Source organism: Didymella exigua, assembly GCF_010094145.1.
Source record: "Didymella exigua CBS 183.55 unplaced genomic scaffold M421scaffold_6, whole genome shotgun sequence".
In the NCBI taxonomy this organism is placed as follows: Eukaryota; Fungi; Ascomycota; class Dothideomycetes; order Pleosporales; family Didymellaceae; genus Didymella; species Didymella exigua.
In genome coordinates, this window is record NW_022984780.1 from 919,401 (window position 1) to 944,065 (window position 24,665).

The following is a 24,665-nucleotide window of genomic DNA, read 5'->3' on the forward strand; positions in this document are numbered from 1 at the left end:
CTCGGCGAACCTGGCGCGTTCAACGGCGCGCCCGCGACAATCGTCGGCCTACCGGTAGGTACCATCCTTCGTAGCTCGTGAATCATGACCCTTCCTGGCAATGCATCCGCGCCGCTTTCAACGGTCGCACGTGGTCACAATTGGATTTGCAGGTTCATGGGGTTGAAGACAGGGGTCGGGCGGCTCTCCATGTGGGCTGGTCAGCCGGACTATAGGCTAGTTAGCGTACAAGCGGGGTGACAAGGACAATCTGATTTAATCCGACGCCCGCCGCGCCCATCCTCTCCACAATCCTCCTCTTACTAACGACTGAGGATGTCGTACAGATGTCGGCGGGCTGGACCAATTTCTCCGTGAGCAATGGAAGCCACACCGGCGAGGATGATGGCCCGTCGGTCGTCGGCGAAGATCAGCCTGCCTGTGCCTCATGCAAGAAGCGCAAGCTGCGGTGCTCGAGAGAGATCCCCGTCTGCTCGCATTGTCTGAGGTTGTGTAAGCGCATTCGCGATAATGCCTATCGAGCGATGCTGACTTCAGATGCAGCGACAGAGTGCGTGTACAATCCAAAGCAGAAGCCAGGGTTAAAACCTGGAGCAGTGGAGGCTTTGACGCGTCGCGTCGGTACGCGCCCGCGTGATCACGACTCTTCAGCCTTGTCTGACGATTACAGCTTTCTTGGAGCAGATCTTGCTCGATGAGGGTGGCAATGTACGACCACAGTACAAGGACGAACCAGAGCAACATAGCAATGGTGACTTCCCTTCCAACGGGTCACGTGTTGTCGGGCAAGTCGCGACTTCGACAGTTCATGGCAGCCAAGCTGTGCCGTCTATCAACCAAGAACAGCCGCCCGTTACTGCCTCCACAAATGATTCGGCAACCTCAGCCAACCCTTTGAAGCGCAAACACGAAGAACCAGGAGTTGAGCGATGGTACTTCGCTACTGAAGAACTCGATCTTGCTCAGCACCTGCCATCCCAGGGTGTGCTTCTGAAAGTCGTTGACTTTTTTAAAACCTCATTCCATCACTGGATACCGTACCTGCATAAGCAAAGGCTGCACAAGAAAGTCAGCGAAGGCGTCTGCAGCAATGGCTTGTTGCTTGTTCTTCATGCACTGGTCGCGGTTGCGCTGCGTCACATGGACACCAATGTCCTCTTCATGGATCACGACCAGATTCAACGGCAATCTAGCGTTTCTCGGATCATTGTGGAGACTCACGCGATTAGATCAGTGTCCATTGAAAGCCTTCAGGCGCTGATTTTCGTCGTGTTCGACTACGTCAGTATTCACCCTGCACCTCAATAGTTCGTACCCAATTCATCAGACATGGAAGCAGAACATCAGCAACGCTGCCTTAGTCAATCTGCGTGAGACATTCTCTCTCGCAGTAGTCAGAGGATTAAGAGGCCTTTTCGCTTGATCAGATTCTTTGGTAGTTCATCGATCACGTCGATGTTGTTGTGCTAATCCATGAAAGCACTCGGGCACGAATTATTGCTCCACCCACCCACTCTTCATTCGCTGGCTGACATATCACAGCTCAATGATGGCAAGAACCACCGCGCATGGCCGCTGATTGGTAGCCTGACAAGGACGATCGGGTACCTCCAGCTTACATCCGAACCCTCGTCTGCGTCACAATCGAGTCTACTTATGAGACCTGTTCGGCTCGTACAGCCTTCCAATGACTGGACAGAGCTGGAAGAGCGCAGGAGACTGTTCTGGATTATCTTTATGCTCGACCGGTTCTGTTCTGTCACTACTGGCTGGGACACAAGCTTGACCTCTGATGATGTCCATCGACGGTTGCCAGCAGACGGTGGATACTTCACGCGCGAGGAGCCCGTCACTACACCGTTCTTTGGTATCTGGAATAAAGCTGTCGCGAGAATTGGCCGCTCTTTGGCCAACGTCCCGGCACCTTACAGTGAGGAGGATCCCACTACCGAGCAACCACAAGGAGCTAGTCCCAACTCAGCCAATGGCTTCATTGATGCATCGAAACTCGGCGCTTTTGCTTACTGTGTGGAGGCCACCGAGTCACTGAGTCAAGTTACGACGTTCTTCTTGCAACAGCGAATAAACGCCCAGGATAAGGAGCACGCAGTCAGCTGGCTCACTCGATTCAAGGAACTCGATTTGAGGCTTGTACACTGGAAATTGTTCTTACCCCAACGCTGGAAGGATTCAAATATATCTGAAGACAGGACGGTCGTTGACATGGATCCAAACCTGACCCTTGCACACATCACCCACAATACCTCGATGATCTTGCTGCATCATCCCATTGCGTTCCCAGCACAGAGTTGGAACGATTACGTCGCACTGCCGAAGGAATGTAGCGCTCAGACATGTGAATTGGCTGCGATCGAAACATCGAACATCGTTAGCAAATTTCTTACATACACGCCGATTCCGTTCGTCAATGTGCAGTTCGCTTTTTGCGCTTTCGTGGCTGCGAAGGCTCTTCTGTTCGAACACCGAGGGCCTCCACTGTCGGAATTCGGGAGGCTTCTCAGAGATCTCTGGGAGATGTCAAAGCGATGGGAGCATAGCGCAGGTCAAGATGGAGACTCACGGCCTCTGAATCAAGCAGGCATATATGCTCAGCATCTTGAGCGCCTGCAGGAAGCATGTTCCCAGGATCCACAGTATCGGTTCGACTTCTACGACCACACTTGTCAGTCACTCGAGTCACAGCAATATGTCAGCCCCATGAACGTCATGACCCCGTTGCAACGTACTGGTAGCTTTGCGCAAGACCGACCTACGTTAGGCCCTGTGCGTCAACAAAGTCTGGGCAGTGTGCATACTGCTCTTAGCCCACGAAGGAAGACTTCGTACAACACCATCACTGCCACTGGAACACCTCCCATCGAGTACGCACAGCAGCAACCAGCAAGACCTTCAAGCATCGATGCATTGTCCCCTAATGGCCTCGCCAGCGTAGCAGCGACGTTGCATCCAAATGCGGCACAACCCAGCGGCCGCAATGTTTACCAGCTGGGGCACGGTGTACCCTCAAGCGCACACTACAATGGCATGCCGGGTCCGTCAAACAATCAGCGAGCTATACAAGACCAGTCTCTGTTGAATCTTTCTGATACTTTTATGGACGCTCAGTTCTTGGACATGGACCGTGTCATCACTTTCGAAGAGGCAAACTTTTTATTACCTGGAGATGCCTACAGATGGTGAGGAGCCAAGAATCTACCACTATATCTGCATGAAACAAGCAAGTCAATCGCACGGTTCTTAATCCTTTCACTCAATCAGGTGCACCGCTGTCGGCTAAGTGGACCGGAAAAATTGGAGTGATCAAGTGGCGGGGAAAGCCACCAGGCACTCCACGCTAGCCCGTTCCTTGTACAGATCATCCGAGAATCACATCTTCGGTCTACTGTTACCCCGGGGCAAGCCCATCCAGGGGGGTCACTTGGCTCACCTCGAAGGATGCTCATGTCGGGGTTTGTTACAGTACAAAGCTGCGCAATATCTGACCTTGGGCTGTTCCCGGGTCTCAATCGCTTTATGCAGAACATTCCTCGGAAACGTACTCACAATGCGTTCCACTTTATTGCACATCTACTGCGCATGTCTTTCAGCAACACTTGTACTAGGCAAGATTGACCGGTGCGCCTCATCTAGCCCTTCTGCACGACACTACTGATATGCCAATTCTGCAGAGAGACGGTCGTGTCTCGTTTCAATATTGTCCGAACCAGCTTGATAGACAATGAGACAACTCCACTACAAGTGGGTAATGGCAGATTTGCATTCAATGTGGACAACACTGGTCTGCAGGTGAGTCCCGGTGCGAAGTGTTGCCTAACAGAGAATTGAATCTTGCGTCAGACATTTTTGCCATTCAACACTTTATCCGCATGGGCATGGCACAACGATTCACTCCCAGCCAACGGGTATACTGCCTTCTCCTTTCTCCGTGGATGGCTTTACTCACAATACATGCAGCGAATTGCCTTCTGACTACAAGGGCCTGCCAAGGGAGACCTACGGTCGGGAAGTTTTCTACGATCTCCCCGATCCCAAGTTGAAACAGGCGACTCAGTGGCTCATCGGCAACCCCAACCGCATCAACCTTGGCCGCATTGGTCTACGATATAAGGGCGCTACACTCAGCGGGACTGCGATCACCAACTCAAGGCAAGAGCTCGACTTGTGGAACGGAGTCATAACTTCGACATTCGAAGTCGGTGGCAAAGCCATCAAGGTCATCACCCAGGGCGACTTCGATTCAGATGCTGTTGCAGTTCGCATTGAGTCTGACCTCGTTGAATCTGGCGATCTCGAGGTCGAATTGGACTTCCCTTATCCACCGATACACTCGACACAGTACAAGTACGAGGTCTTCGCGGGCGTATATGGTTTTCCGCTGAATCACACAACCATTCTTGTTGGAGACGGCACTGATCGCACTTCTGCTCACATCCAACATTTGCTACAAGAAACAAGCTACTTCACAAATCTAAGATGGCCCAAGGAGACGCCCTTGAAGGTTTCCAGGAACGAGCCTGCCAACTCGACCGCCATCACCGCTCATCGATACACCCTGAGCTCAGTCTCCGATACCGCTTTCATGGCCTTCACAGCCCATTTCTCACCAGACTCACGCGTACCGACTTTCCCTGCTAAGATCCAAGACAAAAGTGCTCGTGGATGGAATGACTACTGGAGGGACGGCGGGTTCGTGGATCTGACTGCATCCACGAACCCTAATGCAACTGAGCTCCAGCGGCGAATCATCAAGTCCCAATACCACGTGCGTGTCAATAGCGCAGCCAACGGCCAGCCGCCGCAGGAGAGTGGACTGATGAACAACGGGTGGTACGGTACGTCACGACTGCAAACAGCTTTGGCACGATGCTTGCTAATTATAGGCAGGCAAATTCCATATGGAGATGGTGATCTGGCATCTTGCTCAATGGTCAACATGGGGCAAACAGCAATACTTCGATCGTATCTTTCCGGAGGTATACGAGACACTTCTACCTTCGTCCACCGCCCGTGCGAAATCAATGGACTGGGAAGGTGCTCGATGGCCCAAAATGACGGAATTAGAGACCGGTGTCAGTTCGCCCGGCGATATCAACGCGCTTTTATTGTGGCAGCAGCCACATCCTTTTTACCTGGCAAACCTGGCGTATCAGGCTAATCCTACACGCGCGACACTGCAACGTTGGGACAAGGTGCTCACTGCGACTGCGGACTACATGGCGTCATATCCTAGCCTTAACAACACTACAGGCAGATACGATCTCGGACCTCCTGCATATGGTGTGACTGAGAATACACCTCCGAACTCGACGCGGAATTTAGCGTATGAAGTTGCATACTGGCGCTACGGGTTAGACGCCGCTATCGACTGGAAGCGGAAACTGCACCAAGCCGTTCCGGAGAAGTGGAAGCACGTTGCTGAGAATCTCGCACCACCTCCGATCGTCGATGGTCTGTATGCTGTTTACGAAGGATTGGATAGCTCCTGGTGGAACGACACAAAGCTCACTGGTGATCCGCGCAGCCTGATCATGCTTCAGGGCATACTGCCAGACACGCCTGCAGTTGACCCAGATGTGGCACTGCGCACTGCCGACAAGGTGTGGGACATATGGGGAGATGCGCGCATCCGCGGATGGGGCCGTCCGGTACTCGCCATTAACAGCGCAAGGATCGGTAATCCTGAGCGCGCGATTTATCACCTTACTGCTTACGACTACTGGAAGTTCGATGACGCTGGATTTGCTATCAGAGGCGGCGACGGAGGCACGCCCCCACCGTTTATGCCTGGCAACGCCGGCTTTCTCCTAGCTATCGCGTACTGCGCAGCTGGTTGGCAGGGGTCAGAAAGCGACGCTCCCGGCTTTCCTAAAGACGGAAGTTGGGATGTGAAACACGAGGGACTTCTCAAGGCGTTGTAGAGTCTGGAGGACGTGCTGCAAACGACATGGTGTTGGCATTCCTGAAGTTTCCGTTTCGGTGGTAGTCCTCACGTGCTTCGCGCCACACGAGTTCGATCTCTCCACAACCGGCTGCGAGAGCGTCAAGCAAGCAGATGAAACGTTACACAGATTTCCGTATCCGATAAGCTTCAACAGTAACGGCTCTATGCGGCTACTAATTATTCAGACTACCGTAATAGTATGTACACTACTCGGCTGAAAACAGCAGATCAACAACACGGAGTTTTCTTTGACCTGCGACTCAAATAAAGTGTTACCTACCATGCCGAGACAGTCTCAATTCACGCATCACTCGCTGACACGATGGCGCCTTCGTTTTCTCGAGTCTCATCCGGAGCATTGCTCCTTGCTCTCGCTTACAATGCACGACCGGTGAACGCCGACTTCTGGGAAGACGTCGACAATTGCAAGCTCGTGCTCGATGACCTTCCCGCTGATCTCACCACTGACTTTTGTCACGACTGGACCTACGGCTACGAGCCAGAGGATGAATATGTCACCGTAACTGGCTACCCGGTCACTGTCACCGAATACTCGTACGCAAAGACTTGCGAGGGTGAGGGCTACAGCACCACCACCAAGTATCCCGAGTCGACTCCTGAGCCTTCCAAACCGACCAAGGTACCCGATGAATCCACCAAGGTGCCGGACGAGAGCACCAAGGTGCCGGACGAGAGCACCAAGGTACCAGACCAGACTACCAAGGTGTGTCATATCAGGCAGTTCTCATCGATTTGAAGCTAATTTCTGAGGCTCCTGATCAGCCCCCTGCGACTGACATGCCGGGCGGCCACGACGTCACTGTTACCAGTACCACCTACACGACCTACTGGACGTGAGTTGTAATTATATCTTGATCATGTTTTGCTCTCACTAATAAGTGTCAGTACCTCGACAGTCTATGAAGGCTACCCAACCGAGGCACCGGCGCCTTACCGTCGCCATGCTCGCGACTTGAAGGATCGCGCCGCTTGGTGTGTCGATAGGCCCTGCCGTCTTGTGCAGTACGATGATGACACCATTGTTGAGGCCTGTAAGAAGTACTTGGGCTGGGAGCCCCACTCTTCAACCGTCAATGTTCCTGGCTACACCGTCACCATTACCAGCTACCCCACCGACTGCAAGAAGAAGGATGACGCTTACAAGCCCGAACCTATTCCTGCCTATCCTACCGAGAAGGAGGAAGACTACAAGCCCGAGCCTTACCCCACTGAGACTGCTGAGCCCTACCCAGCCAAGGATGATTATTCCACTGAGACTCCTCCGGAATACAAGCCCGAGCCTTACCCCCAGGCTCCTGCTCCCTATCCAGAAGATGAGCCAGACTATGACAATGGTCCCAGCTATGGCGATGGCAGCTATGCCGATGGAAGCTATGACGATGACAGCTACGACGGCACTGCTCCTTGGGACAACACGGACAGCTTCGACACAAACTACTCCGGCCCTGACGGACCTCTCCCCTGGGACGATTTCGATCAGACAAGTGAACTTGCCGATGCAATTGATGCTGGTGGCTATGACGATGCAGCAGAGAAACTCGGCCTTGATGACGCGCCCTGGAACGCTCTTCCTGTGGACTACCCTCAGAAGCGCGACCACCCCACTGAGGAGAGCTATGACAACAGTTACGGAGAGGACGGTGTCGATTACGAAGCTCCTTCTTACGACGACAGCTCCTATAATGACCAGTCTTATGATGCTGCGCCTGAAGGCGACTACGATGTTGTCTGGGTTGATGAAAATGGAAATCCGACCGACGCCCCAAGCAAGGACGAGGACAATTACGCTCCCGATGTCTATGACCCCAATGCTTACAACCACTCCGAAGATGAGGAGACAGATGGATACGCACCCAACGGTTACGGCCCTGACGTTTCTGAGTCTGGCGAATACGAAGATTCTGGCGATTATGTTGACCACTCCGAGGCCTACCCTTCTGAAGACTATTCGGAAAACTCATACTATGATAGCTCCTACGGGTCCCTGCCTGACAGTAGCGAGTATGAGGGTGATGAGTTCGAGTCCGATTACACTGCGCTGGCCGAGGATACTTCCGATGCTCCATCTGGAGACTACTGGGGCGAGGACGGTGTCGACTACTAGAAAAACCAGCAGTAGTGACGGTTTTGAGAATGGAGGTGTAGATTGAATTCGGTGATGTGAATATGGGGTCGCGGATGCATTAAATAATGGTAATACTAATCACAATTGCAATTGAATGAGCTTTCGAACCCTTCATTATTCTGACCGCCATTGGAAATCATTGTAGGTAGTCAAAGTGTATCCATGATTCGTTTGCGACTCAACAAACCTTCCAAAGGCTACAATGATTCTCCTGCTCAAGCTGACTTTTTCTGCGATGCGAGAGGTCGGTTCTTGAACGTCGACATTTCCTTCTCACCAAATATTGACGTCAGACCAGCGAAGTAGTGTCTGCCCCGAATTTAGGGAGACAATCCTCCATACCCAAAGGCTCTCAGGGAACTAACGAAGCTGTCCACAACAGCAGCATCAGTGTGACATGCCTTCCAGATATCAGGCTTGCGACCCACTTCTCCACATCCCGAAGGTTAGGATCTGGCGAGCCATCAAATCAAGTCGATCCGTCCCACCCTTTCCATCTTCTGCCCAAGATAGTGAGATGATCGGCGCAGAGACAGAGTCGCAGCACTCTTATCGCTGTATCAACCGCAAGAGGCTCAGGTCCAGTCTCATCAATCTCACAGACGAGAGCATGGAGGATAGCTCAATGGCACCGTCGACTTCCAGCAACTTGGCCGACAATGCGACGATACACGGTCGCAGACACACTGCGCCGGCTGAAGAGCGCAGCTAGCGTTATTCACAAGACGCAGTCGGGGCTCGCTCGACTGCAGTCTAGGAGTGCATAGAGTAGTGTTGTGCGAGGGCTGTAGAAGCGTTGTGGCAATACACGCGCTGCCCGAAGACACGGCTCTGTTGAGCACGGTATCAGCGTTCAGCACGACAACAGCGCACTCACAAAGCAGCCTCGGCGCACCGCACACATACACCGCAACATTTCTCATCTCGACTTGAATACGAAAATTTCCAGCGCCGAATGCACCTTGTAACCATGACCATTCATCCTACCTACGCCACCATCCCCACCCTATATCCCTTCAACCGTACCATCCCTCACAGCACGCCAGACCGCCCATAACCCAACAACGACGCATCGAAGATGCAAGCGCGCAAACCAAGGGGGAATCAAGAGAAGCAGCATTAATTCGAAGCGAGGTAGGTCGTATCCTCAACCTTGGATACATTTAGAAAGAATGCGCTCGCATGCGTCGCAAGCGCCATGCAGAACAAAAGGCAAGGCCAAAAGAACAACAAGACTGGGGTAATACATGTTTTGTCGCTAGTCATGTTTGGGTCGAGTGCTGATATCAAAACATTAGGGGGGGGGGGGGGGGGGGGGGGTCCAAGCACGACCTTCTATACTGTCGGCCAGCGGAACAGAAAAGTGCGCTCTTCAGCTCGCTTGTGAATACTGCGTCGGAGGGACAACGATGTTCGACGGCACACGCGCGCGGGCCAACGGCAAAGGCTCTTGAATGGGAGCAGGCAGCTAAACGGAAACAGGAAGTGGGCCTGAGCGATTCTCCGTAAGCCCGAGTTGCAGCACCTCTTCGACCGTGAGAGCGGCGGCGAATTGCTCGAGCGGTGTACCGCGGTGCAACCCGTTGGACTTCCGCTACCGAGTCGTGACGCAGTTGTGGAAGGCGCCGTTCGGCAGTATGACTGCATTGCAGCCAGCAGAAGGGCGATGGCGCGGGCGGTTGCCTATAAGATCGAGCTGCATCACCTGGCCGACTGTGAGGGCTGCAGCGAACGGCTCAAGTGGGATGCCGTGCTTGTAGTCGGTGGAAGCTAGCCACCGCGTTTTGATCCTCGGGTGGTAATCTCCATTGAGCAACAGAGCTGAGGCATGGCCGACCGCTCCCAAGCCGCTCTACTGCTGAGGATAGAAGGCCGTAGGCTGCATCTGCTGCGGGTAGTAGTACGCGCCGTCCGGTGCAGGAGTCATCATACCGCCCATGCCGGGCATCGTGTAACTGGGCTGCGCGGCGTAGGCGTCCGCAGGCGGTGCGTAGGGCAGCTGGTTGGCGTCCATGTAGAAGGTCATGCCGTTCTGCTCAACAGCGACCATGTTCGGAGGGCCTGCAGCAGCGGGCGCAGGAGGAGCGACGGCAGGCGCCGGTGCCGGCATAGCGTAGGGTTGTTGCGCGCCAGGCACAAACATCGGTACCATGCCACCAGGTGCCATGTACGGCTGTTGAGGAGCGCTGGGTGGGTAGTAGTAGCCGCCTGGTACGAATGGCTGGGGCTGGTAGCCAGGCTGAAAGGGCTGGAAGGCGGGTGCGTGGATGGCACGCTCTGGGATATTATTCAGCGGCGTACCTGTGGATATCTGGCCAGAATAAGAGGGCTGACGAGCGTGCTGGTAGAAACCTGGCTGCTCGCCTGATGGCCCAGCGCCATTGATGTGGGCGGGCACCTGCTGATGGAAAGGCTGCTGCTCTTGCTGCTGAGGAGGGTTGAAGTTCATCGAAGCAGGCGACTCGATGCCTGCGACATTGACGTTCTTCTGGGGGCGTGGCTGGTGCATGGGCAGCTGGCCTTGTGCCCAGTTCTCGCGGAATGCTGGCTTTTGCGGCGGAGGGTATGAACCGTTGGTGGGCGAGATGATGGCCGGACCAGTAGGCATCCTGACACCGCCAGGAGGCAGTCGCACAACAGGCCGGTTCGGGTCGATGAAGCTGCCGTTTCTGGACATGATGGAGCCAGCCGGCGAGACCATGTTATCCCGAGCAATAGATGACCGCCTGCTAAGGGCTACGCTTGGCGAGTACACGCTCCCGCCGTATACACTCGTCCGTCTGCTCGAGAAGCCTCCACCGCCGATTGAACCAAACCTCCCTCGGCCACGGCCAAAGCCTTGTTGGTTGGGGCGCAGCGCGCGCGGGATGAAGATGAAAGACCGCTCGACTGTGGGGAAGATGTAGCGTGGTGCGGATGGAGGCAGCGAGATGCGGACGGGCTTGTCGCGGCGGAGAGGCGGGCGATGGTTCGGCAGGCGTGTGTGTGACTTGATGGGGACGTTCTGGAAGGTGACGGGGGCTTTCATGCTGGGAAGGAGGATTCGGACGACGGCGTTATGGGTGTGCACGGTGGTGGAGAAGTTGCGAGTCTGCGGCGGTCTCGAGACAGGAGCGAAGGGCGCTCTTTGAGCGTGTTGTGGCGCGTGGGGCGCGTGTTGTGTGGGCATGTTGCTGGGCGGTGCGTGTTGTGCGGGCTGGTGAGGCGCGTTGACAGCCTCGTGCAGGTCGTGCTGCCACGGCGAATCCGTCGCCTCGGGGGCGTGTTGTCTCAAGCTGGGGATGTGGTTAGCAGGTCGTCTACACGTGGGAACCCACGCAATCCGGGGACGTACTTTGCTGGAGAGAATGGCCCGCCAATGCCTCCGCGCCCTCGACCACGTCCGCCGACCGGCCGGAATCCGTTCTGGCCCGGCGCGGAGCGGGAGTCGTGCATGAAGAAGGCGCCCCTGTTGGGGATGAAGGCTGGGTCCGAGTCACGCTTCTTCTTGTACTCCTCGTGCTCCCGCCGCCTGCGATCGCCCAGCGTCTCTGGCCGTGCAGAGGGCGGGCCGACGGCCGGCGCGGACTCAGCAGGCGCCCCCGTCTCGAAGTCGACCTCTTCGGCCTTGCTCGCGGCGTCCGTCATGCTCAGTCCGTTCATCATGGCTTCCGTGTCCTTCAGGGCCGTGAAGGCGGCGTCAGACCGCGCAATGGGCGGCGAGGGCTGCCGGGTGCTGACAGCTGGTGCGGCCTTCCCGCTACGAGTCCCATTTGCCTTCCGCTTTGGCTTCCCTTCTGTCGGCGCCACGCCACTGTCTGCGTCACTCAGGTCGCTGTTGTCGGCGTCGGCGTCGGCGTCCACGTCGCTGGGCGCTGAAATGTCGCTCTGCGAGTCGTCCGCCAGCTCGGTGACCAGCGACTTGCTCTCGTCCTCGTCATCAAGCCGCCTGCGGCGTGCAATGTTGTTTGTCCTTTTCCGGGCGGGCGCCATGTCTGTTTGCGGGGGGAGCGGGCTGTGGCGGAGTGCGAGGGTTCGGTGTGGGGTGCGGTCGGCCGGCTCGTGAACGTCCAGGGTGGTGCGTTCTGCGGGTAGGGCTCGGGAGGATTAGGCCAAGATGGTGGGCGAGCGGGCGGGGCAGGTCCAGAGGCTGCGCGGGGTGCAGTCGTGATGGAGCGAGGGGGAATGGCGTGTCCAGGCTGCAGTGTTGCTGCGGTGAGCTTGACGTGATGTCTGATGCCTTGCCGAAAAGAATATGACGGTACTGATAGTTGCCAAGCCACGCCTCGTCACAGTTCTGGCTGGTCTTCACACGCGAACACCACAATCTTGGAAGGGCAGCCGTCTGGGTGCGTCGCTCAAAGAAACGTCGCTGCCGCCTACAATTGGGCAAGGCCAGCTCGTCGAAAGGACGTCCGGTACTGCAGCACGCTTGGCTTGGCCCTGCGATCGCTCTGCATGGCGCCAGCTCAACAATGCAACCAAGGATAATCGAAGTCGCACCCCTGTCTGCTGACAATCTCGAGCATGGCGATCCGGGGTGACTCGAGACTCGAACCACTCCCTATCACGTGAGAGGGCCTCTCATGATTGTAGTCTCCATCACCTCGAGTCCCACAGGTCTGACTGGAGTTATGGCCGAGCACGTTCTATTTGTGAAACTCTATTTCGTCGTGAAGGCTAAACAACAAAACTCTGAAAACCGCGTCAACTTACAGGTCTTGTGCAAAGCACCACTCATCGCTGGAGCCCTCCCATTTTAGAATCCGGTCTTGTGCACGCCACGAAAAGCGGCCAATTGAAATCGTGCGAGAATGTGTACATTACACTATGCTAGTAGCAGATCAGACCGCTCGCTCACCGCGGTAAGATGCTACCTCCCTTTCCTCTCCGCGAAAATGCTACGATAACGCCGTAAATGCATCGAACCAGTCCGTTGCCGAAGGTTCAGTCGCCATGATGCTTCTATACTGACAATGAGACCAAATTCAAATGGGGTATAATACAAAGTCCTCCGCTGGGACAGCACCGTGGGCTCGAAACATAGCCGTGGTGCAGAAGAAGAAGAATGTGAGAATTTACATGTTGAGGTCGTGGATGTACGTGCAGTTATCGCCCTTGTTGCAGGTGCCCTTCTGGAAGAACTTGCACGCGAGCACTTTGTGGGGCTTTCCACCAACACCAGCCTTGTGTTTCTTGCCCTGACCGTTTCGATCATTGTTGTTGCCGTCGTCACGGGGTCGTTTTGTGCCACCGTTAGATTGCTGGTAGTCTTGCTGGTAGTACTGATCCGGCGGCTGTTGCTGGTATGCAGTGGCATCCGGCTGCGGTGCTTGTGGGAATGAGAAAGGTGCACCAGAGAAGGCCATGGGAGGAAAGCCAGGCGGCATTGGTGGGAGGGCACCGCCTTGCGCCTGCATCGCAGCTAGGAACGCCGCCATCTCGGCTGGGGGCGCGCCAGGCGGTGGAGGCGGCACACCAGCTGGAAGAGCTGAGAGGGCCGGGAACTGTGGCGGAGCGGGCGCAGGTGTTTGTACAGGTAAAGGAGGAGGCTGTTGTTGTCCAAAGGAAGCCAAAAGAGCCGCAAGGTCGAGCCCTGAAGCAGGAGCTGGTGCAGGCGGCGCGTACGTTGGCTGTGCTGGCACAGACACGGGTGCAGCAGCGGCAGATTGGTTCTGGTTGGCGAGTTGAGCAACAATACTCTCAAGTTTGCTAAAGTCCAAGTCGGCTGGCGCTGTAGGCGCTGCTGCCTTCGGAGCCCTGTTCAAGCACTTGTCAGGAGGCGTCCCGAATATCGTCACGGTCGTTGTGTTGTCCTCTGTCTGTTCTGGAGGCTCGTGAGGCGAAGGTGGGATGTCAGCGGGGCTCGTGTAGAACACCATTAGAATATCGTTTTCACGCCGCTCGTTTGCCTCCTTCTCGGGACAAGTTGGTACGTTCTCACCTCCACCGTAGGGCATATAGTTGCGCTTGCGCTCCTCTGGATCAACGACACTGAAGTCGACCTGAGATGGCTCCGTCCAGGGTCGGTACTCGGTCTCGTCATCGTCGTCGTCCTCCTCCTCTTCAAGCTCCTTATGTTGCTTGAACATGTGACCTTCACCTCCGAGATCGCCCGCATCGCGAGTGAAGTTTTCGTCGTGCCCAAGCTCCTCTTCGGGGTCATGACTGAAGTACTTGATCGCTACCAGAGAAGCATCTGGACGGAAGGTAACGCGCAGATGGCGCCGGGCTTCCTTGCGCATTCGCTTCGCTTTCTCCTCGGGCGTCTCGTTTGGCACGTCTTTCTCGGTCCTGGTTGGCGCAGTCTCCGCCTCCTTAGGTTTGGTGAGCGCCGCCATGGTCGATGCAAAGGAGAAGGCTGCCGATTTGGCGGCCGCTGTAGCAGGCTTCTTATCTTTAGCTGCCGCTGCAGCAGTCTTGGGCTGCACAGTCGACTTTGTAGCCATCGGGGCCGTAGCAGTTGCTGCCGGCTTCTTGGTGGCTGCATTGAGAGATGCGAATATACTCGACGATTTGTTCGTGACCGGATTCACACGGGCCCGAACAGGAGCCGGTGCACCTATGGACTTCTCGCCCGGTCGTTTCGATGCAGCAGCAATTGCAGCCGCCGCTGTAGGTTTTGGCACTCCAACGGCGGCTTCTTTTTTGACGGTGACAGTAGATGCTTCAGCTGGCTTGACTTTCTTGAGCCCTTCACCTGCAGTGCGAACAGCAGGCTCAGATGCAGGTCGCTTTGCGCCCTTGGCCTCTGTTGTCTCTGCTGCAGGTGGAGAATTTGCTTTGGCCTTCTTGGACCCCGCAGCTGCGGCATCAACAATCTGTTGAATAAAGGCTTTGTTCTTGTCATTTGCTTGTTTCTTCATGGAAACCAATGCTTTGGACACCTTGGTCTCCTCGACCAGCTCAGTGGTGAGAGTACCACATTTGGCCAGAATCTCATAGATAGCCGAAGGTAGTGGCCCATCAAAATCCTTAGCCTTGAAGCGGTTCGCCAGAAATTGATAACAGAGATACAAGAATGGTTTCACTTGACCCAAATGGTACAGAACATCGGGATGTGCATGTTCAAGTGCGGCCTTGAGGGCAGTCTGCAGCAAGTCTCGCTGACTTGTGACACGGCTCTTCAAAGTGGGTAGCTCACCAATCTTCTTCGCTTCCTCCGCCTCGGCGACCGCCTTGCTGTCAGCCCGCCAACGCTTTTGAATCGTGTTCAGCACTTCCCAAAGGTCGCGCATGCTGAACTTGATTTTTTCTGAATTCATGGGAGACCTAGGCGAGAACCACGATGCCTTGATGACATCGTAACAAACAGCCTTGTGAGGATCATCGTCAGGTCTCGACGCAGGAAGCGGTGACACTTCTTCGTCTTCAGAGTCACTGTATTCGCTGTCGTCTTCCGAAGAATCTGTGTAATCTGAGCTGTCGCTGACTTCGCGCTTCAGGCTGCCAGGGCTGCCAGCATTGTTCTTGCTGCTGAATTTGATTGCTCTTGAGAGCGAAGACTTAGACGAGGATAGCTTAGCAAGAAGCTTCTTGTTGTCGGCTCCGATCTTCTTAAGTTCCTTGATGGATTGGCGGGCGGTGTACAAAGGCAGTGCAGCTACACACATGTTAGGCGGCTCAAGTTTGTATTTGCATGGTATTTGCTTACTTCTGTTGGATGACAAGGCGATCGGTTCTACAGCGAGAGTCACGAGTTTATTCAGCGGCGTTGAGTTGGTGGCTTTCGCCAACACAGCTGTGTCAAGAACATAAAATCCACCCGACTTCTTGCCTCTGGGGATCTCGTACGCCGGATTGCGAACTGGTTTAGCGGGTGCTGCTTGTATCGCTTGTTGCGTGAATTGTTCGGTGGTGCTTTTGGGTACCTGTGTTTCAGTAAGACTCTGATCATCTGCAGAATGTGACATCTGTGAGTTTACCTGGAAGGGGGACGCGGAAGCACGTGCGTTCTGAAGTTGTTGTAGTGCTTGTGGGGCCACTGTTCCAGACTGGCTGGAAGGTGTTGCGGTTCGTACTGGCACCGGGTAGGGAGACTGTTGCTGTTGACGGAGGCCGCTCGGGTTGAGGCCTAGTGATGGATCGACTGCACCAGCATGACCGAAGGAGCCTGCCGTTCCATGTTGGGTGAACTGGCCGTACTGGTAGGGCGATGCTGTTCGGAAGGCTTGCGTTTGGCCTGCGTATGTCTGGCTGTGTGTGTTGAAGACCTGTTGGGGGTATGTACCGTGCCAGTTCTGGTTCGATGAGTTCGGTGTCAAGGCGGTGTTCTGGTGCAGCTGTGCTTCCCAAGATGGGGTACCATAGCGCTCGATATTATTGGGGAAGAAGCTGAAGGACGAAGGGTCCGTATAGATGCTCTGACCCTGCAGCGGGACTTGGTCACTGGGCACGTGATTGGAAGCCATGGTTGAGCGATCGACTTGAACGAACTCTCAGCTGGACGGTTTTGATTGGCTGAAAAGTGCCTGAACCCTCAAGCCTCAGTCGGGCCAAAAAAGACTTATGCGGTGCACTAGGCACAAACAGGTATGGCGCGAGTCACGAAGAGTGAACAAGGCCGCCGTTTCAGGGAATTCGAAATTCTGGAATGGCCGGTAATACAGCCGGATTGGGTTGTAGTGGGTGTCGTGCTGAGTCGAGAGGTCTGCAGTGTTCAAGGCGCCTCGGGGCCTCTCTGCGCAGGCTGCGACAGCGAGAAGGATGCTGGTTCAGATGCGCAGCGCTCGTGTCCCGCCGCCCGCGATGCTGTGATCCCTCAAGTCCACGAACGTGATGCTTTTGGCTTATCAGGACGACACTTAGCCTCGCGTATTATTGCGAAAGGGACACTGCGGAGGCTGTCACTTGACGTACGTTTGCGCACGCAATTGCACAACACACGCGCTGCGTTTTGCTCACAGATTCGCCGCTTGCTGCGCTCGAAGAACTGCTTTGCCTTGCGCCTGAGCCAGGCTTAACTTTCCTGATGCGACACTCGATGGATCGTCCAAGGAGCTGTATTAGTAGCAGATGCCAGGCTGATGTCACTCTGCCTTCTACCGCGAACCCTCCTGCAAACGCCGTTGCCAATCTCAGTGCACCCTTCCTCCAAAGCGGGGACTCGAAAAGTGAATCTAGCTCAGATCAGAAGCCCTTATTAAATGGGCGGAAGTTCACTGAGAAGTTGCATGAGTGTTCAAATGGAAGAAGTGGGTGTGTTGGGGGATGACGGGGGGGGATTGAGGAGAGAGGGCGGTCGCGCAGGGGCAAGTCGACGTTTTACGCAGGCGGGCACGCGCCAAGGCCAAACTGCGCTAGGCCACGACGGGACAAGTCCGCGGTCGCAGCATCACCGGGCATGGTGAAGGTGTCCAACAGGCAGACAAGCGACTGTGTCTTTTCGCTGCAGCAGTACCGGCCGCCTCACAGCGCGAATTTCTGGCATACGCTTTCACCCTCGGCGCATCAGATAGTGCGCATAACGGTGGTGCACAGCTAGAGACAACGTCACAATGGCCGTCACACTGCGGGACAAGCAAATAGGTAAGAGATACAGCTACATGCGCGCATCAAAGCTGACACGCCACCTCCCAGCTAGCATAAAGCGAATCCTCAATCTCAACGCGCCCATCACCGACGTAGAAGCCCAGAACGATGCGAACGAGGTCCCTGAGACAGCTACAGGCGGTGCGATATGGAAGGTGTTGGTCTTTGACGAGATGGGGAGAGACGTCATAAGCTCAGTTCTGCGAGTGAACGATCTGAGGGCTTCTGGGGTATGGGCACATCCAGTGGAGCGGCGGAGAGCCATGCTGAGCACCATACTAGGTCACAATACATCTGAACATTGGAACCACGCGCCACATGATCCCTGATGTATGTGCAAAACCTCTACCACGCCGCAGCATGCTGACCATGTAAAGGTCCCAGTCATATACCTCGTCGAGCCGACCGCACAGAACCTCCAAACCATTACCTCCGACCTCTCTCGCGGCCTCTACAGCCCCGCATACCTCAACTTCCTCTCCAGCATACCTCGACCCCTCCTGGAAGACTTCGGCGCCCAAGTGGTCCAGACAAACACAGCGGAGCACCTAGCGCAGGTCTACGACCAATACCTGAACTTTGTCGTCTCAGAGCCAGACCTGTTCCACTTGAACATGAAGGGAGCTTACCACACCCTGAACAGTGGTCAGACATCAGATCAGGAGCTGGATAGCGTTGTAGACAGGATTGTTTCTGGACTCTTCTCGGTTGTCGTTACAATGGGAGTCGTGCCCATCATCCGCTGTCCCAAAGGCGGTGCGGCCGAGGACATCTGTGCGAAGCTAGATCGAAAGCTGCGAGATCACATTCTGAACTCGAAAACCAATCTCTTCTCAGACAACAAATCCTCGGCGGTCTCTTCGCGGCCGGTGATGGTCATTGGTAGGTTTGAGGCTGTAAATACGAATACCCAAAGCTAATGAAGCAACAGTCGACCGAAACGTAGACCTGGTGCCCATGTTCAGCCACTCGTGGATCGTAAGTCAACTAATACCAGCGATAGATGCAAGAGCTGACGCTGTTACAGTACCAAAGTTTGGTTTACGACGTGCTTGACTTCCACCTTAACAAGATCAGCATCTCCGTTCCCGTAGATAAGGACCACCCCGAGAAGGGAACCAAGAAACAGTCGCACGACCTAACTGCCTCTGACTATTTCTGGGCCAGGAACGCGTCGCTGCCGTTCCCTAACGTCGCTGAAGATGTCACAAACGAATGGAACAAATACCAGCAAGACGCGGACAACGTCACAAAGAAGACCGGCGCCAACTCTCTAGACGATCTTAATGGAGAGACGAATCAGTTCGCAGCGCACTTGAAGGGCGCCATGGCTCTACTGCCAGAGTTGCGCGACAGGAAGGCTACCATCGAGATGCACATGAACATTCTTGAGGCGGTCATGGAGGGCATCAAGAATCGAAAGATGGACTTTTACTTCCAGCTCGAGGAAGAGCTAGCAAAGCAGACGAAAGCACAAATCCTCGAGGTCATCAAGGACAGCGACAAGGGCAACGATCCGCTGGACAAGCTCCGGCTATTCCTGCAATGGTACCTCACCACCGAAACCGAACTATCGCGCGGCGACTTCGATTCTTTCACATCTGCCCTCGAAGCTGCCGGCGCCGACATCACACCCGTTAAATACGTCAAATCCGTGCGCCAACTGACCCGCATGACAATGATCACATCTACGCCCGCACAGCCCGCACAAAGCACCTCGCACCTCTTCGGTGGTTTCTCGTCACTCTCGTCGCGCGTGACCGACAAGTTCAAGGAAGCCGGACTGGGCGCAAACTTCGAAGGCGTGCTCTCAGGAATCAAGAACTTCCTCCCCACCAACACCGATCTCACGCTCACCAAGATCACCGAGTCGCTCATGGACCCGCAGAACGCCTCGAGCTCGGCAATCAGCAAGACAGAGTCGTACCTCTACTTCGACCCGCGCTCGGCTAATGCGCGCGGCACGCTGCCTCCTGCGAGCGCGGCCCGCAACCAGCAAAATACTGTTGGCCGCGGGATCGAAGCGACGTTTGGGCAGCGCAGACAAGGATTCAGCGAGGCCATTGTATTCACGGTCGGTGGTGGGAGTATGGATGAGTATGGCAATTTGCAGGAGTGGGCGAAGCGGACGAGTGCTGGGACACAGGGGCCGAGCCAGAAGAGGAGGATCGTATATGGTAGTACGGCGCTGTACAGCGCGACAGAGTTTGTCACAAAGGATCTGGCCAAGTTGGGGGCGGAGAGCTCGTAGACGGAGCGAGTGTGGCGAGCGTGGTCTGCATCGTCGGTACGGCCAGGTCTGTGCGGCGACTTGCGGCTGCGATTTGCACGTTGGGAAGTAGATTGCACGAATATCGAAAATGCAAGTATCGAACGACTTCAGGTGCCCATTGCGTTCCACCGCCTGTAGGGCCATTGCGCGGCTGCAGCATCCCCGTCGCTAACGTTTTCCACGTTTTCCGCCTGCAGCGACATGCACTGTGAAAAAGCAAGCACGATCTGTACTCCCCGACGACGACCCTCGAACTTGACAAGGGCCAATGGTAATCTTCACAGCATCTCACCAGCATGAGGGAACAATAGGACCGCAAGACGCAGAATCGAGAGCAGCCCTGTGGACCTTGCAGAACTTGGCATCGGCGGGAGCACCGTACACGCCATATGGGCCGACATGAAAAGCAATCTGGACACCGTAGCCCTCCTGAGTCCTGAGGACCCAGCTCTCTGACCCACGTGGCACCCGAGTCCGAACGGTGAATTGATGGGGCGTAAAATTCCGTCAAGGAGCATAATCATCAGGATGCATGCATGCGAAACACGCACCACTTTCCTCCCATGCAACGAGGAACGCTCGATCTACTTGACGAACGCGAGCCTCTCTTCTCAGAGGGCGATCATACAGTGGGCGCAGCTGAAGATCATTGCGTGGAAGTGAAAAGCAGTGCATTGGAAGGATCCGAAACACTGACGGCAGGCTGTGCTCTCGCGACTTGAGTCTACTCGACCACTACTAGCAACCATGTCCGAACAGAGGCAAAGCGAAGTCACCGCTTTCTTCTCAAGGCTAAGTCTCAGCCGCTGCCTCGAAGAGTGTATTCTTGTGACAGGGTAAGGGTGCTTTCTGCATCGAGCTGTATGGTTCTATGCACGTTGGAAAGGTGGAAATCTAAGGAAAATGCTCACCCCTCAAAGTGAGATGACTATGTACAGACCATGAAATATCCAAATCTATTCAATTTTCGGTAGGAAAGCCACAGAAGTCCGTGTCTTTGATGGGATGCACTGTAGAAAGACAGTGGTATCATGCATTCCGAAACATACACTTCGCTATCTTAACAACAGCACTCCCTCAGCTCTACATGTGAACAGATTCCGGGGCATTGAGTCTTTTCGGTCTGTAAGGTAGTGGAACAATAGCACCGAGACATGGTCACTGGATCATTTGCTGCGTGTCTTCCAGGCAGCATAATCAGTCCGCCGTAAGACGTGCTTTCTCGAAAGAATACGGAGATATTCAGAGCCCGTCAACGTCATTGGCGATTGGATAGATGTCTCGGCACCTCCTAAGATTTCACTTTCGCTTTCGTAACCGCCTTTCTCTGCGCCCCGAGAACATGGCAGCTTGAGCCTCACCGCATGGCCCCACACAAAAAGCAAAAAAATCACCACAAAACTCTAGGTTCACGTTACACGGAAGCAAAAATTAGCAGTATCGAAGCATCTGAAACCGGCTGTGCTCTTCCATCCCAATTCTACTTTCTTCGAGCAGGGAACTGCTTACGAGCGGCAATCCGGCACCATGCCGTAGAAGCAAAAAGCAAAGCCATCGAAGGATCTGAAACAAATTCACGTAACAACTGCGAGCAGACACTTTGAGATGTGGGTCAGGCGGCGTGGTTCCCGGATCCTGGGAGGTCGTTTGTCATCGGCGCCGGTTCTCGCGGCCGGAGCAGGGGTGCGACATGGTTTGGACTGGCATGCAGGGTTTTTGGACAGCTTGCAGGTGGAAGAAACAAAGGGTGTATGGTACTCAGCCCTAGGGGCGAGACGCGATGAAGTTGAGGTCCGACGTCTCAAGGATGACGCGGGCGTGATGTTGAGCGTCCTTACTACGACCTTGTAGTCTCCAGAATATTTTTTAGATTGTAGAAGAATTTCAAACTCATACTGAATATCTCCGCTATAATCAAGTGTTTGATGGAAAGAGTCTGCAAGGAAAGATTATTATCTGCATTTTGATCATGTATACTTTACTGTCGTAACAACCTTATAACTCTTTTTTTGACCTCAATCTATAGTCTAGAACTTACCAAAGCCTCCATATCAGAATAGCGTCTGGATCTACCTCAAGCACCAACCTGCACACTCGGTCCATGAACCCGATGATACCTCGTCTCTCCACTCCTGCCCAGTCCAGCGTTAAAATTCCCATCCCCAAACACAACCCCCTTACTCTGCAGCGTCCAACTGACATCCCGCTTCGGACTGCCCGTGAACGGATTCATACTAGTGAGCACCCACGCCCTGGCCAATCCTTCGTATTCCGCGCTCTTGACCACATCAGGCACAGCGATGAGAAGCGTCTTACTATGCGCAAAGGGCGCAAAGACAACCGCCTTGCCCCCGAAACTCGGGTCGGAGTAGAATGCCGGCGCCGGCGCGGACACAACAAGCGGGCCGTGAGTACGCTCTGTGGCGCCGCTTGCCCACGGGATGCCAGAGATCAGGATACTGCCTATAGCTGACAAGAGCGCGGAGAGCGCGGCCTGGCCTTCGGGGAGGAGGGCATAGTTCTGGATGATGAGGTGCGGGTTGAGTAGCATGTCGATTTTGTGCGGTTCGAGGGATGTGTGAGGGAAGAGCCCGCCGCTGCTTAGCTCGAGAAGCCATTGTGGGCCGCAGTCGAAGATGCAGCTCAGCGTCTGAATGAACACGTTGCGCATTGATGCGGAGCGTGGGTGGTCGGGCGACTGCCAGAAGGTCCACATGCCTGGGCCAGGGATGTGGAATTGCATGCAGAGGTTTATGAAGAGGTGTGCACGCGCGATGTGAGAGGGGAATAGAGGGTTTGGGTTGGAGCGATGGGGGAGGTCGAGGAAGATGAGATCGAGTTGACAGTACTCTGCTCTGCCATCGGACGATTGTCGTACTGGGTTCGAGCTTCGAGGGAAACGCCGAGGTACTGAGCGTATTGAATGTGTGTCTAGTGATGTGGGTCTCGAGAGCCATGACATCGAGCCGTCGTGTAATTGTAGCGGTGTACCGGTCGTGCAGAGACATACAGGATCCCGGGCAGCTAGGCCAACGAGTAGCAGCGATCGGAGACACTCGTCTTCGATATTTGGTCGTTGATAAGGGTTCGCTGGTGCCAAACTGATCGGGAACTTAGCAGCGCTGAGAGTTATACATGCTTTGTCCCGGTTGGCGTCTAGTCTTCTCAGATACTCTGGTAATCGTGGATTGCCACTGGCTTTCATCTGGAAGGTGTTGACGATGGTGGGTACGAATGCAGCAGGAGCCTCGATGGACGGTGTTTGTGGAGTATCAGGTCGTCGGACAGCAAGGTGCTTCTTCGTCTGCGTATTGCTGTGCCCAACGAGAACATCCTGTAATGTTCGTATCCTCGCTTGTTGCGTGGGTGTGAACGTAGCAAGCTCGCTTGCCAGTACAAGCATATGGAGCAGAAATGACGTTGTAAATCGTAAGACCGTTCGGACCTCATCCTCATACTGGGACGAACAGCGCAGAAGGAAAACATGCTGCTGTCCCAGTCTCATCTCGTGCGCGCACCAGGCCCGCTCGAACCATTCTGAATTACTGAAGCGCTCAAAGAAGGAAATAAACGCTGGGTATCGGTGCATGAAAGGGGGATTCTGGCACACGTTGGGCTGTTGGTCAATGGTCAAGTCGGAGTAACTGTACTGCTCTATGTAGCAGCGAAGAAACTGTTCTTCTTCTGGTGTAGCCACGATGTCGTCCAAAGCTACCACCACCGCTCTTGCATTTCTGTAAATGGCGTCAATCGCAGCGATGGTGATGGCCCTTTCTGCGTCATCATCTTGGTTGATGCAGACTTGGTCGAACCACAGTCCTTCTCCTGCACTCTTTTCCTTGAGCACGGCCTGAAATAGAGCGGCACTAGTCGGTAAGGGGAATTGTTCGACCTCTCTAGTCCAGGCGAATGGCAGGTCTTCGACGACTTTCCGCGGAGCATCCCGGTTCATTTTCTTCCAGCAATAGCTCATAGCTATGTATCCCTCTTCCTCGCCATGGAGATCAGCATCCTTGATCAATCGGAACGCGAAGCTGGCCTCGGTATATTCCTTAGAGATGAAGTCCTTAGCCACCGACGGGGCTAGATGACCGAGGTCCGCCAGTAGCGTATCCGCATCGATCTCGTCTTCTGTTGCTACGTCCCATGTTCGTGGTCTTGAGAGCAGATATTCTCGTGTGGGTGAATGAATGAGCTTTGCCTGCAGGCTCGAAATGTCCAGCTCGTCCTCAAGCTCCAGGAAGGCGAGGTGGCCGAGCCGAGGTAAGTATGGAATCGGTGTCGTGGTGTAGTCCATGTGGGAGAGCATCAACAACGGCCCGTAGATGTCCTCGATCTATCCGCCGAGGCAGGCATACCTTTTGATCCCCTCTCCCGCACCCCTGCCTCCTCATCATCGCCAGCACTTCGCCGTGTGCACCCGCAGCTACGATTCGTGCATCATCCATGCTCTTTGGAATGCCTAAGCGAGGCCCGTTCACGATCAGGCAGTGCCCAGACGCGCTGCATGATCGATGTTTGCGGGCCGCGATAAACAGGCCTCTCACAAAGCGTCTGTGCGGGGATGTAGTATGCATGAGGCGTTGGGAAGAGGACGCTAGCGGGATGTTCGATGTGAGAGGGTGATATGTGGAGGGTCGCGAACCGAGATCTTGGGACCGCGTTCGGATTGCGGGGCGTCTCTACCACAGCTCTCAGGGTGATTGGAGGATTCTGGGCGGGAGGATTTACCGTTGTCACGATGCAAAAAGAAATTGGTGTGAAACAGATTGATT

General features: G+C 54.8%; 7 protein-coding genes across 7 annotated transcripts; 4 read left to right on the plus strand and 3 right to left on the minus strand.

Annotated features, from left to right (window-relative positions):
* Positions 1 to 326: 326 nt before the first annotated feature.
* On the plus strand, positions 327 to 3,201 carry M421DRAFT_56973 (uncharacterized protein; the record flags this gene model as incomplete). Its single annotated transcript, XM_033595456.1, has 4 exons — positions 327 to 492; positions 544 to 621; positions 671 to 1,281; positions 1,543 to 3,201. The coding sequence occupies 4 exons, from the start codon at positions 327 to 329 to the stop codon at positions 3,199 to 3,201; spliced, it is 2,514 nt and encodes an 837-aa protein (XP_033451631.1).
* A 364-nt stretch (positions 3,202 to 3,565) lies between these two features.
* M421DRAFT_56365 (uncharacterized protein) lies at positions 3,566 to 5,939 on the plus strand (the record flags this gene model as incomplete). Its single annotated transcript, XM_033595395.1, has 5 exons — positions 3,566 to 3,636; positions 3,690 to 3,807; positions 3,859 to 3,923; positions 3,976 to 4,853; positions 4,906 to 5,939. 5 exons carry the CDS (start codon positions 3,566 to 3,568, stop codon positions 5,937 to 5,939), a joined length of 2,166 nt encoding a protein of 721 aa, XP_033451632.1.
* A 173-nt stretch (positions 5,940 to 6,112) lies between these two features.
* Positions 6,113 to 8,296, plus strand: M421DRAFT_346155 (uncharacterized protein). The gene is made up of 3 exons (XM_033589534.1): positions 6,113 to 6,686; positions 6,734 to 6,816; positions 6,869 to 8,296. Exons 1-3 carry the CDS (start codon positions 6,285 to 6,287, stop codon positions 8,085 to 8,087), a joined length of 1,704 nt encoding a protein of 567 aa, XP_033451633.1. The 5' UTR covers positions 6,113 to 6,284; the 3' UTR covers positions 8,088 to 8,296.
* Positions 8,297 to 9,960: 1,664 nt separating this feature from the next.
* On the minus strand, positions 9,961 to 12,080 carry M421DRAFT_90439 (uncharacterized protein; the record flags this gene model as incomplete). The annotated part of the gene is made up of 2 exons (XM_033597859.1): positions 9,961 to 11,383; positions 11,443 to 12,080. 2 exons carry the CDS (start codon positions 12,078 to 12,080, stop codon positions 9,961 to 9,963), a joined length of 2,061 nt encoding a protein of 686 aa, XP_033451634.1.
* A 1,085-nt stretch (positions 12,081 to 13,165) lies between these two features.
* M421DRAFT_2879 (uncharacterized protein) lies at positions 13,166 to 16,498 on the minus strand (the record flags this gene model as incomplete). The annotated part of the gene is made up of 3 exons (XM_033588997.1): positions 13,166 to 15,690; positions 15,742 to 15,958; positions 16,013 to 16,498. The coding sequence occupies 3 exons, from the start codon at positions 16,496 to 16,498 to the stop codon at positions 13,166 to 13,168; spliced, it is 3,228 nt and encodes a 1,075-aa protein (XP_033451635.1).
* Positions 16,499 to 17,449: 951 nt separating this feature from the next.
* Positions 17,450 to 20,003, plus strand: M421DRAFT_418023 (Sec1-like protein). The gene is made up of 6 exons (XM_033591649.1): positions 17,450 to 17,615; positions 17,667 to 17,848; positions 17,901 to 17,948; positions 17,996 to 18,500; positions 18,550 to 18,596; positions 18,646 to 20,003. Exons 1-6 carry the CDS (start codon positions 17,585 to 17,587, stop codon positions 19,867 to 19,869), a joined length of 2,037 nt encoding a protein of 678 aa, XP_033451636.1. The 5' UTR covers positions 17,450 to 17,584; the 3' UTR covers positions 19,870 to 20,003.
* Positions 20,004 to 21,964: 1,961 nt separating this feature from the next.
* Positions 21,965 to 24,199, minus strand: M421DRAFT_57131 (uncharacterized protein; the record flags this gene model as incomplete). The annotated part of the gene is made up of 1 exon (XM_033595474.1): positions 21,965 to 24,199. The coding sequence occupies one exon, from the start codon at positions 24,197 to 24,199 to the stop codon at positions 21,965 to 21,967; it is 2,235 nt and encodes a 744-aa protein (XP_033451637.1).
* Between the last annotated feature and the right edge of the window lie 466 nt (positions 24,200 to 24,665).

What these genes read in the sequence shown, in the direction of transcription:
- M421DRAFT_346155 (XM_033589534.1), top strand. Translation starts at nt 6,285, where the DNA reads ATGGCGCCTTCGTTTTCTCGAGTCTCATCCGGAGCATTGCTCCTTGCT. An exon ending in TACCAGACCAGACTACCAAG is followed by an intron (nt 6,687 to 6,733) that starts GTGTGTCATATC and finishes CTAATTTCTGAG; the next exon opens with GCTCCTGATCAGCCCCCTGC. An exon ending in ACCTACACGACCTACTGGAC is followed by an intron (nt 6,817 to 6,868) that starts GTGAGTTGTAAT and finishes AATAAGTGTCAG; the next exon opens with TACCTCGACAGTCTATGAAG.
- M421DRAFT_418023 (XM_033591649.1), top strand. Translation starts at nt 17,585, where the DNA reads ATGGCCGTCACACTGCGGGACAAGCAAATAG. An exon ending in CGCGCCACATGATCCCTGAT is followed by an intron (nt 17,949 to 17,995) that starts GTATGTGCAAAA and finishes GACCATGTAAAG; the next exon opens with GTCCCAGTCATATACCTCGT. An exon ending in TGTTCAGCCACTCGTGGATC is followed by an intron (nt 18,597 to 18,645) that starts GTAAGTCAACTA and finishes ACGCTGTTACAG; the next exon opens with TACCAAAGTTTGGTTTACGA.